The sequence below is a fragment of the Acromyrmex echinatior genome, chromosome 9, assembly GCF_024713525.1.
Source record: "Acromyrmex echinatior isolate Ae372 chromosome 9, ASM2471352v2, whole genome shotgun sequence".
NCBI classification, from domain to species: domain Eukaryota; kingdom Metazoa; phylum Arthropoda; class Insecta; order Hymenoptera; family Formicidae; genus Acromyrmex; species Acromyrmex echinatior.
Genome location: NC_141860.1, coordinates 10,032,341 through 10,047,993, shown reverse-complemented (window position 1 = coordinate 10,047,993; position 15,653 = coordinate 10,032,341). Strand labels below are relative to the sequence as shown.

General features: G+C 30.0%; 2 protein-coding genes across 4 annotated transcripts; one reads left to right on the top strand and one right to left on the bottom strand.

The window, feature by feature from the left end:
- The first annotated feature begins 1,451 nt into the window (after positions 1-1,451).
- On the top strand, positions 1,452-5,383 carry LOC147908612 (uncharacterized). 2 transcript variants are annotated; one of them, XM_087409800.1, is made up of 5 exons: positions 1,452-1,743; positions 2,254-2,291; positions 2,735-2,875; positions 2,967-3,057; positions 3,588-5,383. In XM_087409800.1, exons 1-5 carry the CDS (start codon positions 1,734-1,736, stop codon positions 3,629-3,631), a joined length of 324 nt encoding a protein of 107 aa, XP_087265926.1. In that variant the 5' UTR covers positions 1,452-1,733; the 3' UTR covers positions 3,632-5,383. The 2 variants fall into 2 exon arrangements, with proteins under 2 accessions (XP_087265926.1, XP_087265925.1); XM_087409799.1 differs by lacking the exon at positions 1,452-1,743 and adding an exon at positions 1,768-2,145.
- Positions 5,384-6,244: 861 nt separating this feature from the next.
- On the bottom strand, positions 6,245-12,838 carry LOC105153409 (hypothetical protein). 2 transcript variants are annotated; one of them, XM_087409789.1, is made up of 14 exons: positions 12,536-12,838; positions 11,184-11,366; positions 10,655-10,835; positions 10,189-10,319; positions 9,795-9,929; positions 9,512-9,676; positions 9,333-9,421; positions 9,090-9,267; positions 8,596-8,824; positions 8,055-8,216; positions 7,751-7,905; positions 7,281-7,516; positions 6,871-7,075; positions 6,245-6,726 (listed from the first exon to the last, which is right to left on the bottom strand). In XM_087409789.1, exons 2-14 carry the CDS (start codon positions 11,239-11,241, stop codon positions 6,479-6,481), a joined length of 2,172 nt encoding a protein of 723 aa, XP_087265915.1. In that variant the 5' UTR covers positions 11,242-11,366; positions 12,536-12,838; the 3' UTR covers positions 6,245-6,478. The 2 variants fall into 2 exon arrangements, with proteins under 2 accessions (XP_087265915.1, XP_011066523.1); XM_011068221.2 differs by having other exon boundaries at positions 10,655-10,799.
- Between the last annotated feature and the right edge of the window lie 2,815 nt (positions 12,839-15,653).

Below are 15,653 nucleotides of genomic sequence, written 5' to 3'. Positions count from 1 at the left end.
CATCAATAATAATCATCATAATTTTTGCAAATATACAAAAATTATGAATAGATTCTTATATATATTTAATTAATGAAAAATAATTAATGAAATCGTTACCATTACCCTAAAAATGTAATTGTTACTATACCATTTCTACGTGACTTAGAAGAACATTACTCAGAAGAAAATGTAACGCCATTATCCATCCGTTACCGAAAAGAGTAACTTGTAACGATAACGGCATTACAAATAACGCGTTATTTGCCAATCCTGCTATTTACTAACAGTAACTATTCACAAACAGTACTAACTATTAGCCAAATAACTATTGGCCGTTTTACCATTTACTAATAGTTTTTTTCCATAACGGTATATATCTGTTCTACTAAAGATTCCGTAGCAGTCAATATGTCATAGTTGATGTATTGACCCATTTATACTGTGAAACAAAACTGTGCTACAGTAAAATGTACGACAATAAGACTAAAAAACTTCAATGATTAAATAACAACCAATATGTGTATAATGTATAATAAGTGAACATTTTTTATCATCGCGCGAAACTTTATGCCATGTCTAATAATTTTTGTGAATTTTATATAATTCTTTCTCTCTCCGCTTATATTATCTGAACCATGAGCCAATTATACTTTCAGTTTCAAATTTTGTAGCCAACGTTTATACAATTATAAACATATAATATTAACAAAACTTTGACTTCTTAAATTTCGTTGGATTTTGTAATTATCGAATGGACTGTAAGATCGATTGTGTTATCGAAATGCAGTAGGCAGAGCAGTTTATCCGAATCGATAGACTGCATATAAAATCATTCAAGCTGCGTTACATCTTCCCTCGCACTAAAAAAGAAAATGCAATCTATTAACAAAGTAAATCAACTCGCTTACAGAAATGGTAGAAAGAAACAACGAATATTTGTTTTACATCCACAGTCTTGATAATGTCACGTCCAAGTATGGTAATATATAATACGTATCGAAGTTCTGCTACAATAGTTTTAGCTATATTAGCACGTACAAATTAAATTCAATTTAAATGCAGCTAGATATGTTATGGCACTATAAATGTTATGATCCTGTAAATACTCATCCTAATACATCGATGTTCTGTAAACTTGTGGTCTTCCCCTTTCGAGTCTCAACAACGACATTGAACAAAGATACAAGAAATATCTTTATGACTATACGGGACAAAGAACTTTGTCGTAATTAATAAGACGCTATTCTTTAAATATTAGGTGTTGGAATTAATTCGTAGCGTTTTACAAGTGATAGGAAGTACTTTCATTAATGTATTTTTTAATGCTCATGTGAAATAAATAACATTCTTTCATTAAAAAACGCTACGAATTAATTCCAACACCTAATACATTTCAATAGAAATGTTTTTAATGATTGAATATAATTTTTTTATAATAATGTATAATAAAAAGGCTCCAAATTTAACAATAAAAAAAACTTAAGAAAATTTGCTAATGAGAACCTGCACTAAGTGTTTAATGTGATAATAATGATTCATGTATTCACAAAAATATAATATAATATAATGTGTTATTATAGTGACTTTCTTAGTAGGTTGAGTATCTGACGAAATACAACAGGTGAAGATTACAGTCTTGACGAAAATTAGCTTAATGATATATTTTACACTTGTGACAACACTTATCAAATGAATTCAATGTTTAATTTCTGGAGAACTATTTTTTGCACTTTGAAGAGGACATAATATTAATGTCGAAACGTCTGTAATTATGTTTATCTGTTATAAAGTTTTATCTGTTAAAAAACCGCTAATTATCAACATCGCGTAAATGTTTTTAAAATTTTAAAATATTAATATTATTCTATATATATATATTATTCCTTTTAATACTTCAAGGTCTTTCATTGTTACATAAAGTTTGAAAATTAGTATGCAATAAATATATTGAGCACTTTTTTTATTTATCATGCATTTACATGCATTACGAATATAACCATCAATTGGCAACTAGTTCCATAAAAGGAAGCGCAACATAATACTGTCAACAGTAGAATTTCTGTTAATAGATTACCTTAGACATATAAAATAGTATATAACATCGATAATTGACGGTTTTTGATCAAGCAAACTTTAACAAAATGTTATTTTACTTGTTGTTAAGTAAGAAAATACAAAATATTATTTCAAATATTTCATGTATAATGCAAATTGTTCGTGCATTAATTAATTGATTTTAATATCTTCATTGTATTGTGTAATTCTTATTAGTTGCTGCATCGCCGTTTCTTATCAGCGCGATTCAACAAGTAAGTGAATATTCTTTCATGCGATCTCTTGTAAGAAATAAATGGATATATATTTAAACTATTCAAGACATTTGAATATGTTGTAATGTCAAAAAATATAATCATGTTCTATGCTAAGCACAATGAACTATGATGCAGATATATCATAATATTTATAGATTGTTTGAGTTCTTAATAATTAATATATAACAATAATATTCTTATTTTATATGTTCCATATGAATAATACTGTATATATAAATATTATAATGAATAAATATTATCATAAAAAATTTACATACATTCTGTTTATATTTTAATATTTATTTTAATATTCTGAAATCAATATCGTGTAAAGTGCTTTATATAAGTAATTTGTATTTTTGAAAGTAATATTTCCGTAATATTTTCGAAAAAAAATCAGAAATCTAATATTTGGAAATTTAATTCGATAAATATTATAGAATTTGGATAACGCAATGGAAATAGTTCAAGTGGATAGTCCAATAGTTTACAGACAATCTAATGGAGAGAATATGGATGATTCACCCCGCCCAGCCTGCAACTCTAATTATCCATTCGATAAATGCTTGCAGGAATGCTTTGTATAATTATAATTTTTTATTAAAAAATCTTTTACATCTTTTTCTGAAAAATAAGTTTAATGTTAAATCTATAACGTCATTTCTTTGACAGATAATATTGGTTTACGATCCTGTTTGTGGCACAGACAAAATTACTTACATGAATCGATCACAACTAAAATGCGCGCAATGTTGTGGAAAAAGTAAGATACTTCATTAAAATTTTATTATATTTAAATTATTTATTATTTACATGAAAGACACAGGCATGATAATAACATAAACAAGCTTTCTATTAGTGTAACAATGATCTCAAAGACTTTTTTGGTTTAAAACTGGTTGTTTTGATATTTTCCAATAAGACAAAGAAATTCTTTTTGTCAATTTTTTTAATCCTTTATTATTATTATTGTTAAAATCTTTGAATATAATTATATTAATTATATTTTTGAAGCAATTAAATTAATGGTTATCACAATGCAAATTAAAATTACAAAAAAAATTTTCTTTTTTACGCACAAGATGAATGGAAAATCATTTTTCTAAATATTCTCGAGTCCAGCATTAATAAATAATATAATAGCAAATATTAATTTAGCAGTTATATTTAATAATATTTACACCAAAAAATATATAAAATGATGAAAAATCTTATATATAATCAAGATATAAGACAATGCGATTACAAACAATGTGATTAAAATAATCAACATACAATACTTTTTATTTACAGATGTAACGGTAAAATGTCCTGGAAACTGTAGAAACTGCAACTGAATAACTCATAGTTTTCATTGTAATACAATTTATTATAATAAATGTTTTAATCAAAATTAGCAAATGTAAGAAAAATAAACATGTTTACAACACTGTAATGTATATATAATATTATATTTATTAAATATCTTTATTTGCTTTATAACAGAAAATAATAGTTTATTGACTTTTTTCATTTTGATCTTTATATTGTGAATGATTTTAAAATTAATGTTATCAATATCAAACAAATTATGTAAATATGCTTTAAATGTTGTATTTAAATGTTATTATTGTTATTATTGTTAGATAGAAAATATCTAAGTATATCTCATATAAAGTATGTAAAATTATTCACATTATAAATGTATATAGACAAGATTCTTGCTCCTTATAGATCATAGGTTTGGTAATTATAGCGAAGTGATTCCAACTATTCCAAGACTGATTGTACTGTCGGAATGCAGTAGGCAGAGCGATTTCTCTAAATAATCGACAATTTACGCAGATGATATATGAAACTGTCGAGATGTGACACAACTGTCTCTCTTTTCGCACAAAAAAAAATACCGATTAAGTGAATTAAATCATTCACAAAAACAGAAAATATAAAAAATATAAAGAATTATTTAATATCTATTTTACGTTCAGATCTCGTTACAGCATGCCTGAGAATTGCCAATAATACGTTCCAAAATTCCATGCAATCGATCTTCATTATACCAACACATGCAAGTTAAATGCAATTCAAATGCAATTAGATCTTGCAATTTGCAGAAAGGCAGATCGATTTATTTACTTAGTTATGTTATCACAATGATCCTGTAAATACTCATCTCGATACGTCAATGGTCTGTAAACTTGCGGTCTTGTTGCTTCTCAACATGTCGATGGAATCGTTAATTGACGAAAGCTTGCCGTACGATATTACGCGGATATAATTGTAAATAAAAAGAATTTAAATAAAATAAATAAGATGGAAAGTAAGTAAGGCTGCTACTTTTATCGTTATTCTTTACAATAATGATTTGGTAATGACGTTGCAGTTTTTTTTATGACACTAAAAATAACTAACTAAACGCTAAGGAAGAGTTACTTTTGAAAAGTAACTCCGTCACCATTACGAGTTGTTTATTTGTTGAATAGACTTTTTCATTTACTTCTAAAAAATAAATTTAAAATTGAACTTATAATAGCATTCTTAATTGTCACAGACGACATTGAAATTCGATCCCATTTGTGATATGAATAACCAATCGAGGAAAATTGCATTACGAGCAACGACGAAATAGCAACATGAAATAGGTGAAATATTTCATAAAAACATTTTTTTTATTTAACAATTGTATTTATTTTACTATATGAAGGATATGTGCGTGATAACAATATAAAACAAGCTTTCTAACAGAGTGACAATGTCTCAAAAACAAATTTTTCATTTTAATACTAAAATGAACAAGTTGTTTTAATATTTTTTAATAAGTCACGTAGTTTCTATCTATTTTTTAAACTGTTATTATTATTATTATTATTGCTTAAATCTTTTAAGTTATATTAATTGAAAGAAAAAAATTGATATTAATATATAAATTATGAGGAAAAAAGATAAAATTAGATAAGAGTTTTTTTCTTTTTTTTATATATACATCTCATATATTCGTAACATAAAAAGAAAACCATTCTTCTAAATATTCTCTAGCATTAACAGATTTTGCAATAGCAAATATATTTACCGTACATATTTATACATTTAACAATCTTTGTCCTATAAAATATATAAAATAATAAAAAAATCTTACATATAATTACAGTACAAGGCAGTGCGATTGCGAACGCAGAGTAAAATATATACTCAACATACAATATTTTATATTTACAGACAGTAAAACCGAAAGATCGTGGAAAGTGTACAATAGACGAAATTTGGGTAACTTAGAATTTTCATTATAATACAGTTTATGATAATAAATGTTTTAATGTAAGACTGGCAAACTTAAGAAAAATAAACATACGAGGGTGATTCGAATATAAAGAGATACAAGAATTTTTTTTTGTGTGAATACAAATCACATTGGTTTTTATATTGAGTGACAGGTAGAGGTATCTGCTCATTTGTTCGAAGTGTTCGAACATCGCGACAATAACTGCAGAAACAATTTCCACGAGGCTACAACTATATCGAGCGCGAGTAGACGCCCTTACTTGTCACTCAGTGTAAATGCATCTACTAACATTGATTTGTATTCAACATAAAAAAAGTTTTGTTCATATCTGAATCACTCACGTATATATACACCGTAACATATGCATAATATGTATGTAACAAATGTATTTAATTGTTGTATAAGCAAAAGTAAGAGCTTACTTAGATTTTATTTTTACATAATCTTTTTACATTAAATAATTTTAAAATTAACATTATCAACATCAAAAAAATTATAATGGGCTTTTATGAGATATTTAAATTGTTAAAATTTAATTGTACAAATAAATATATATTAAATTGGTGAAAATGATTTATTTAAAAATTAAAAGAAAAATTTTTTTTAAATTTAATTTTTGTTTCAAACAAAATTAATAACTCAAATTTCTTAAAAAATCAAATTGAGAGAGAGAGAGAGAGAGAAAGAGAGAGAGAGAAAAAACCATTTTTTATTCTTAATAAAATAAATAAATCCACATTACAAATAATAAAGTATGTAATTAAAGTCCTAAAATATGACTAGTGATTACTTTAAAATTTTACGATTTAAAAACTTTATTATAAGTGTAATAATATTTTTCATTCTTTCAACTTTATTTAAAACTTTTTATATCAATAATATTTAAATTGCTTTTGCATTTTAAAAAATGAAGAAAATGAATCTATCATCCGATTGAGGAATCGTTTCGATCGGCCCACCTGACTCTTCGTGCAATTTCAAAGTTTCCTCCATGAATCCCATAAAGATGTCTCGCCAATATCTGAGCTCTGTCTTCTTCGGCTTCTACAGCCATTTTTCTGTAGCGACGGACGGCTATAATGCAACCAGCGGTGAGTGCAATTTGAATTATTAACCAAAAGATCAAAAGACCCAGAGCTAGACTCGCGTCCACGCAAAAGAGACTGTCAGATTCTGGAAAAAAAAGAAACAAAACTTGTGTAACTCCGTTAGCTCTGTCATATAACTTTACTATCTAGAATTAAAAAATGCAAAAATCGAATTTCTAAAATCGAAGTTTCTGACGCTTTGAGGTAGCGATACCGATATTAAACTCACTTCCACCGGTGATCAGAAGCGTATCAGGATTTTCCCTGGATAAATGATCTGCAGTTATCACTGGACTTTGAACGACGATAGATAGTTCTAACGGTAATTCCACGGGCGTGAGGTTTCTGAAAATTTCAGTTACCTCGGCAGTGACTGGCTCCTCGATCGATCGTCGCTTCCTGCCATATGACGGCTGTCCTCCTCTGCATACGGCCTTCAAAGAAATCATAAATTTCTAAATTTTCTCATTTTTTAATTAATCTAACTAATTTATACAAAGATACTAAATTATTTTTATTCATTAAAAAAATATTATTAATATTCTTTTATGTAAAAAGAATTTTATCATATTTTAATATTATATTCTAAAATAATAATCATGGCTTAAAAAACTTAAAAAGAATATATAATCTGTTTACCGGCTCACATTCCTCGATACAAAATCTAACGATAACATTAAATCGAACGATTTGACTGTCGGGAAATTTAAAGGCAGTAAATGTTGAGATCAAAGATCGGTTATCGATTGGATCCTTTAATAACGCGGGAAAGGTCGCCGGATCTGTTGGACATCCAATTTCGTCAAGAAGAAGATACGAGGATTCTCCGGATGCGCTACTAGCTACGAGGTGTCCAGCTGCGATGTCGTAAGTTCCTGTCAAATCAAAGAATTATAATATAATTTTTTTCAAAATAAAATATATTTATAATGCAGCTGAAATTAAATTTACGAAAAGTTACTTTTAAATATTTCTTAATTAAAAAATTATTCATGCCATAACACTCTTATTAAGGGAAGTTCCAATTTGAAGTAAAAATTTAGTAATGAAAGAGAAACTATAAACTGGGGACATCTTCTTTATGTAAATGTTACAACAAGGATATTCACCATTTACGGGATGAATTTCAATTCTGAGAGTTAGCTTCTGTCCCAATTGGGTAACGACAGCGTCCATATTGCTTTCGTTGAGAATCCTCATCGTCACCACTGGTACCTCGGATGAAACGTTCACTACAATTGAGCCAACCGGCGGTACGCCTGCGCTACAAAAGAATAACCAGAGCCGGAATATCGGGGACACTTGTCACAGTATCGGGACGGTTTTGCATCAGGTGGTAATTTAAGTGAATATGTTACTCATTTGAAACAATTGTGATCGCCATTTTGTAAGAATTAAAAAAGCTAAACTTACTTTGGGTCCTCGAAAGAGAAATTCGAATGAACGGTCACGTTTCTCGGTTCTGGAAGACCACTCTCATCTAAAGTGCATCCAACTCTCACCGACTGATCTCCCAAACGCTGAATGATCGGATTATATTGTATTACAATGACACCCCAAATCAACGTATGCGTCCTGAAAAAATAAGATTCAATAGTTTAGTAAAAAGTTTAATTCGACTAGTATTATCATATTATAATATAATCTCTTTTATTTTTTTATCGCATTTGACAAACAAGGAAAGGACGATTTTACTAATTTAAAAATTTAACAATAGATACAGATCTAAAAATGATTTTATTAGACTCAAAATAATTTGTTTTTTGTGTAAGACGTTTAAGCTGGTTGATAGAATGTCAAAACTTTTCGCAGCTTAAGTACATATTTTAGTTCCTTATAAGTTTGATAATCAACAAAAGTATTTTCAGATTTGTATCTACTTAAATTTTTAAATATTTTAATAAAATAGTTTTTTCGTGAATTGATTCAATTAGATGATTTCAAGAGCAAGTACCGATTTTCATTGTTGATGGAAAATGCGGGTGTAAGACCGCACACGAGATCAGGTTTGTCAATTTCCTCTTTCTTTGGCAGCGGTAATCTTAATATCGTAATATTTTTCCCAATACCATTAACGCTGCAGGTCGTAATATCTCCATATCCATTCGCGTACATCCGTCCTATGAAGGGCTCCGCAGTAGTCAGTATTATTGTCATTGTTGATTCGCCGCATTCCACTTTCACTACGAAACAAGGCAATGCCAGTATGGAAAATAAATGAACAAGAAAATTTATCTTAATAAGTAAAACATCTATAACTATAATGTGCTATAATATAATAAACTATAATATAATAAATTAATATTTCAGGTCATAATTTTCATTGGACAATATCTTATGTTTAATTTTTATAAATTTTATATATTCCATCTTTACACTTTTTTAAACTGTAAATCGATTACTATTTGATATTAAAATTTTAAGTTAAAACTATCCGTGTAAACGTACGATCTATACAAGGTTCTTGCTCCTTGTAAACCACATTAGGTCTGGCAATCAATGAACTGACTCCAAGACCGATTGTAGTGTCGGAATGCAGTAAGCAAAGCGGTTTCTCTTCCGAATAATCGATAGTATAAGCTCTGCATATGAAACCATTCATGCTGCGATCACATTTCTCTTCGCACTAAAAAATCGAGTAACAGAATGAATCAGCTGATTGATAAAAACAGCAGAAAATATAAGGTATACCTGCTTTATATTTAATCCTGATAACGCCACGTCCGAGTATGGCAATGATACGTTCCGAAATTCTGCGTAGGAACAATAGCTCTTCGTCGCTGTATCAAAATATGTACAAATTAAATTTAATTCGAATGCAACTCGATCTTACGGTTTACAGAAAGACAGAAATTGATTTATCGACTTACTTATGTTATGGCACTGATCTTGCAGATACTCGTCCCGATACATCGACGATCTGTAGGCTTGCGGTCTGGTACCCCTTTCGAGCCTTGACAACGAACACGTGCCAATGGTATCATTGATTGACAGAGGCTCGCCCGTACGAAATTGCGCAGATACACATTCATTCCCTGAGACATTTTATTATTAAAATTGGTCGTATACAGCTTATAAATTATTATTTTGAAAATTTCAATTTATTAGAATTCGGCTAGGATTCGACACAATCCATACAATTACTTTGCATACCTGCTTGTAGACACTTCTCGTAACACTCGCTTCTTCGTAATGCTTGATGGAACCAGCCAGACTGTCCCTCTTTTAAAATAGCTCCTAAGGTTCTTTCTACTTGCCACAATCGCTGTTGTTTGCAGCTCGGCGGGACTGAAAAAACGCAAACGCAAAGATCTTTAAAAGATGCATTTTCAGAAATACTAATTCTAATTTTTTTTTCTAAGAATAAGAAATCATAAAATTTTATTTCAATAGATTTAGATTAGCTTTAGATTTTCTTCTAGGAAATAATTGTAAATATGTAGCTTTAAATTCTAATACAGAAATTAGAAAAATTTTAATAAAAAATAAATTGTATTTTAAGAATACTTTATATACATAATAAAAAAAAAATAGTTTTTATTATTACCTGTAACACAGATCTTATTGAAAAGTGTAGCATTCGTTTCGGGAATGAGTTCCTCGCTTTTTACTTGCACGCTGTAGCAGATGTTCCTCGCGAAGTCGACTACGAAAGCCGTGCAATTCAGACTTTTACACCTATAATAGACGAATTTTTTAACGATAAATTTACATACTTTTGTGCGCAATACAGCTACGTAAATACTATGTTTGCCTCACATAAGTACTTTTCACAAAAATTTAAAGTTAATTTTCCTTAAAAAAGATGTTGCGATATCAAAGCGCTATTTTTCATTTTCGCACAATGAAACGTATAGTTTATTAAATGCATCTATTAACGAACAATTATTACGTATGCAAAATATTCATCTAAAGACTGCATTTACTTATGATTTCCGGAACAACTAAGTAATTTATTCATTGAAACATAATTATAAAATCTATATAAAAGAAAGAGATGCTTGATAGATCACCTATCAAAGCAAGGCGCGATGATACCGTTGTTACTTATGGACGTCACATCATTTTTGTATATTACAGTCTCTACAGCGTTTGCTGGCTTTGCTCCGGCGATCTTTTCCCATCCCGTATCTTGATCCTGACAACTCTGAGACCAACCTGAAGGGCATAAGTGTGCGCTTTGTAAAATGCGAACTGCAATTATAAACGGCCTTGTGTCTACACTACGCACTATCGCTGATTCTAGATAAAGAACACGATTGTACGTACAATTCACAGCCACGGACAACTGTTTTGCTAATCAAACTTATAATTAAAAAATGAAATAGAAGATGTCAGAAATGAAAAGTACCTTTGCTAAAAAGACATCAATAAAATTTTTTTTAATCATTTTTAAAATACTTAATTAAAATTTCTTCTCTTAATTTAATTAATTTTATTCATTATTTTGACGAAAAAGAATCCTTTTTTTTTTATACTTTACAATGTATTTATGTCTAAGCTATATTTTCCGCAGTGCGTCACTCGCACGTTGAACCTCACCTGTGCTCGAAACAAGGCAGCAAATGAAAATCGTGCCGGCGAAACGCAATGTCGTCATCTTGAATGTTTGCACTGCAAACAACAGGGCAAGACCAAATTGCAAGAGGTTGTTTTTCAAGAATTTCTCAGATTGTTTTACCTCCGGAACGACATCTCCTGCTTCTAATCGCGTCACTGATGTACCTGTGCAAACGTTGTTACGTAACGCCGTTATCACGTATAAAAGCTGAAATTGGCACGCATAACATTAGACTTAACCGCGTTAGACTTGCTGTCGAGTGGAAAAGCGGCCAAACGCAATCATCCGTCAACGGTTTCTTTTTAAGGAATTCTCCCTCCTATTTTCAAGGTTTCAAGATAATGCAACGTTTTCTCATAAGCGAATTCACGTTTGCATGCCGTTTTTACATCGTATTTTGTTTTAGTTTCGCTATCTTTTAATACTACATAAGCACACAATGTAATCTGCGCGATAGCGGCTTATGGCAGGATTTATTTCGTGAAACATGAATTCTGTTGAAACTCGTGTGTTCGATAAAATAAATCCTTCTATAATCTGTTCGTTATATAAGTCGTTTTTTTTATCGAATACGGATAGATACAGTGCGCGTATTTACATTTCACAGTAAAAAAAATGTTTTTATTTAATTGCAATCCAAAATATTCTCTTGAGAAGCAAACATTCCCTTTTGCTCGTAAAGATTAAAAAAAATTGTCAAGTGTTAAGTCATACTTGAATCGTAGGAATCATACTAATACATTATTAATAGTCGAATGTGTGATACAATATCTATATATGATGGCTCATACTTAATACTCATACTTAAAACAGTAGGTAATGAGAAGAATAACTGATGATAATAGCAAAGCTATTTTTGCATTGACACGTAATCGCGCATTTAGCTGATAAGTTTAAAACGTGAATAAAAAAGAAGCTTTTAAGGCAGTCTACGTTTTATAATCTTACGTTTTATTTCAAAGATAAAAAATTTGGTAAAAATACTGCAAAATATATACAAATTTTAAATAAATAAACCCATAATTTTGGTGCGTTTGTAGTTTACGATTATATAAAACCGTATTTTTGTGACAATATATACTTTTTCTATTCTGCAGAAAAAGTTTCAAGAAAAATGTTTACACAAATCGCTTTAAGTATTGTAAAAAACAGCGTTAGAGATAAGCCACATAAAATGTTGAAACAAGATAAATAGATTCGTATATCCTACGATTTTTATACTTTGCGCAAAAAGAAGGATTGAACTCGTGATCTCTTCGAGCCTAGAACTCGTTTAAAAAAATCGCGAGTTCAAGTCTATCGTGTACTTTGTACTTTGTAAGCGTTCACTCACGCTCTTGTGCAAACGCTGATCCGTCATTGAGCTCTCCTAGCAGCGATCGTCACACTTAGCTGAGACGTGCATCGTCGGGTTAGAGATCGGAGCACCTCCTGCGCGACTTCAGCTTCATGAGCTTCTCATCGAGCCGCGCTCGTGATTCACTCTCGATGGACATCCATCCTTTCGTTCTGCCAACGGAGAGTGAGATTAACGCCGGTACGTGCCGGCTTACCGTGCAACTGCGAAGCGGACACGTAACGAAATGAAAAGTAATCGGCGTGCACCGTGCCACAACGGCGGATACGAGGAAGAGCAGAGGGGCATTCCATCCGCCTGCCTCTGTGATCGAACGATCGGATGCGGCTGGGTAAATACCAGCACCGCGCTACCATCCATTCACCGGTATTGTCGTTAAAAAAAAAAGGAAAAAGAACGATGGCGAGGTCGGCAAACGATTATCTGGGATGTTCCGCGCCGCCCAAGTGTGCGACGTTCGCTCACCGTTGACACAAATTCGGCCTTCGTCGCATCGTTATCGCTTAAAAGTACTCGATACTCACGTGAAACGAAGACGAGCTGTTGGCTATTGAAATAATGTTAAAGATATACCTAATATTGAATCGCCTAGATGATTATTAGCGTGATTATAGTATGCAGATCTAAGGGAAAGTAAATTGTTCACCAAGTGGTATTTGGGGCAATTTTCAAAAATCAAAATCGTTGGGAGACTAAGCATCATTTTGAGATAAATAAGAAAAAGATATTTGGTTTCACAAATCTCGAAATAAATTATTTAAGAAACTACTCCGAAACTGTTTAGTGAAATGTTCCAATTGTTACAACGAAATTTCCCACGGTGTAACCATTAAAATTGATCAAGCATCGGAAGCCTGTATCGATAGCGAACATCGAAACTAGTGTCCTTCATTTTATGTAACTGTCTGGCATCGTTTACGCTCGTTAACCAGTGGCACATATATCGATACAGCAAGACAGCATATCTAACACACTTCGTAAAATAAGAGACTATTTGAACATATAATAACAACATGATATAACGAAATTACATGCTACTTTCTCGAAATTTCGATATAATGGTGCGTTACGATAGAGATACTTTTCTGGAAATATTCTGGAATATCTCAAGATCTTAAATGGTAATTTTAATTTTGATATTGACGAAATATTTAAAAGAAACTATATTGTAGAGAAAAAAGTTTACAATTTATTTTAATTAAATTATTTTAATTTATTTTACTTTTTTAAAATCTATTTTATTAAAAAATTGTTCACATGTAAGTGAAAAGTGCAATTACAAACAATATTTATATGAATTGAAGGCTCTGATTTATGTACTCATTTCAAAATAAATGTCTTCGCTCTCACTTCCCATGGAAAGTATGTTTTACTTTCGTTCATATCATATATTATGCTAATATTCTTATTACTAAACGTAAGTGAAATCATGTCGATTTGTCTATTTGAAGTAGATGCGTCAAACTGCGGGTATGATGGTCTTACGTAAATAACGCATTTCTCAATGACTTGCGAAGTAACTGTAATAAACATTACCGATGTTTCATTTTATGAGCTTATGGTATCTTCAAAGCTACGGAACAATTGTTTCGGAATAGAGATACAACGAAATTCTCTAATACAAATTACGCAAGATGTTCCTAAATGAGATACAGATTAGAAGTTTTTTATATATTTATATATTATTTAAATTAAACTAAATTTGAACAACATTAATTTTGATTTTGTTTTATCTTTTCTCTCAAAATTACCTTTATTCTTTGAAGTCCATTTTTTATTTAATTATTCTCTTAGCCTTTTAACTTTTTTATTCGATTGTTTTGTCTTATTTAACTTTTGTTCCACATTTCACCAATTTAAAACCTTTAAAGCTCAGTGATTTTAAATTATGTGCGATACAATTGCTCTTTTGGTATTGCAATCTACATAATGCGATTTGGAATCCGAATGGCATGTACAACAATGAGCGCAATTGATCCGATCAATTCAATCATTTTACGTAAATCGATCTCATCGTTTTCCGATGAGCAAGCCGATGTCATTGGCCCGTATAAATGAAAGTCATTTCCTTATTACAGATAGAATGTATGAAAAGGCATGTAGGATTTCAAATAGATAATAGTAAATGACAAGCAAAGTGCATTTAAACGAAAGCGCATATTTATTACTTGAATAGAAATATTTACAAAAATATTTATTATACACGTTTCGTTATTTATATCTTTAACAATCATAATTAGTTGAAAAGAAATCACTAAACGCAGATATAAATGTTTTAGTAAGTATATAAAAAATATCCGCACTCAATGCACCTTGGCGTACATTAATTAAAGACATCATTATATAAATGAATGTAAAGATATATTTAATTCCGTCTGCAACTTAGGTCTTTTTTGACACGAGCGAATTTTCTTTCTGAAATTTTTTCCTTATTTTTCAAATTTCAATTTTATTACATTTGAGTTAAAAAATTATTTAATATTATGTAATAGAAAAATAATCTTGAATTTTTTCACATTTTTCAAAACCTAAAACAGCAAAATAACTTGAGCTGGACAAAACAAATTCAAATTGTAAATGAAAAGTTAATACAAATATAGAAACGAGTTAAAGCGTAAAATTCTCAATACATTTTATTGTGCTGTTAGATAAAACATTACATTTTATAATTTGAAATACGTGTGTATTTTTTACACTCGAATTAAATCAGTACAATCTCATAAAGCCATTTTATTAAAAAAACATCCTGGAAACGTCCTTAGGACGTAGAATATTTGTTGTATGAGACATATATGGCTTTAATAAACTATGTCCAACCGAATTCACAAATACATCATAGACGTCAACTTATATGTTAAGAAAAATTTATAATAATATTACAGTTGCAATGTATTTAACAAGAAATAGCTTTAATTCTATCATCAAAAAACATTTCAAAAATACGTCAAATATACAAATTATCCTTAATTGTATGATAAAAATTTAAAAAACATGATCTCAAAACATCTATAATATATATAATGATAAAAATATAATTTTAAAAGAGTGTATGTGTGTGTGTGTGAGTGTGTATGTGTGTACATTAGAATTCATA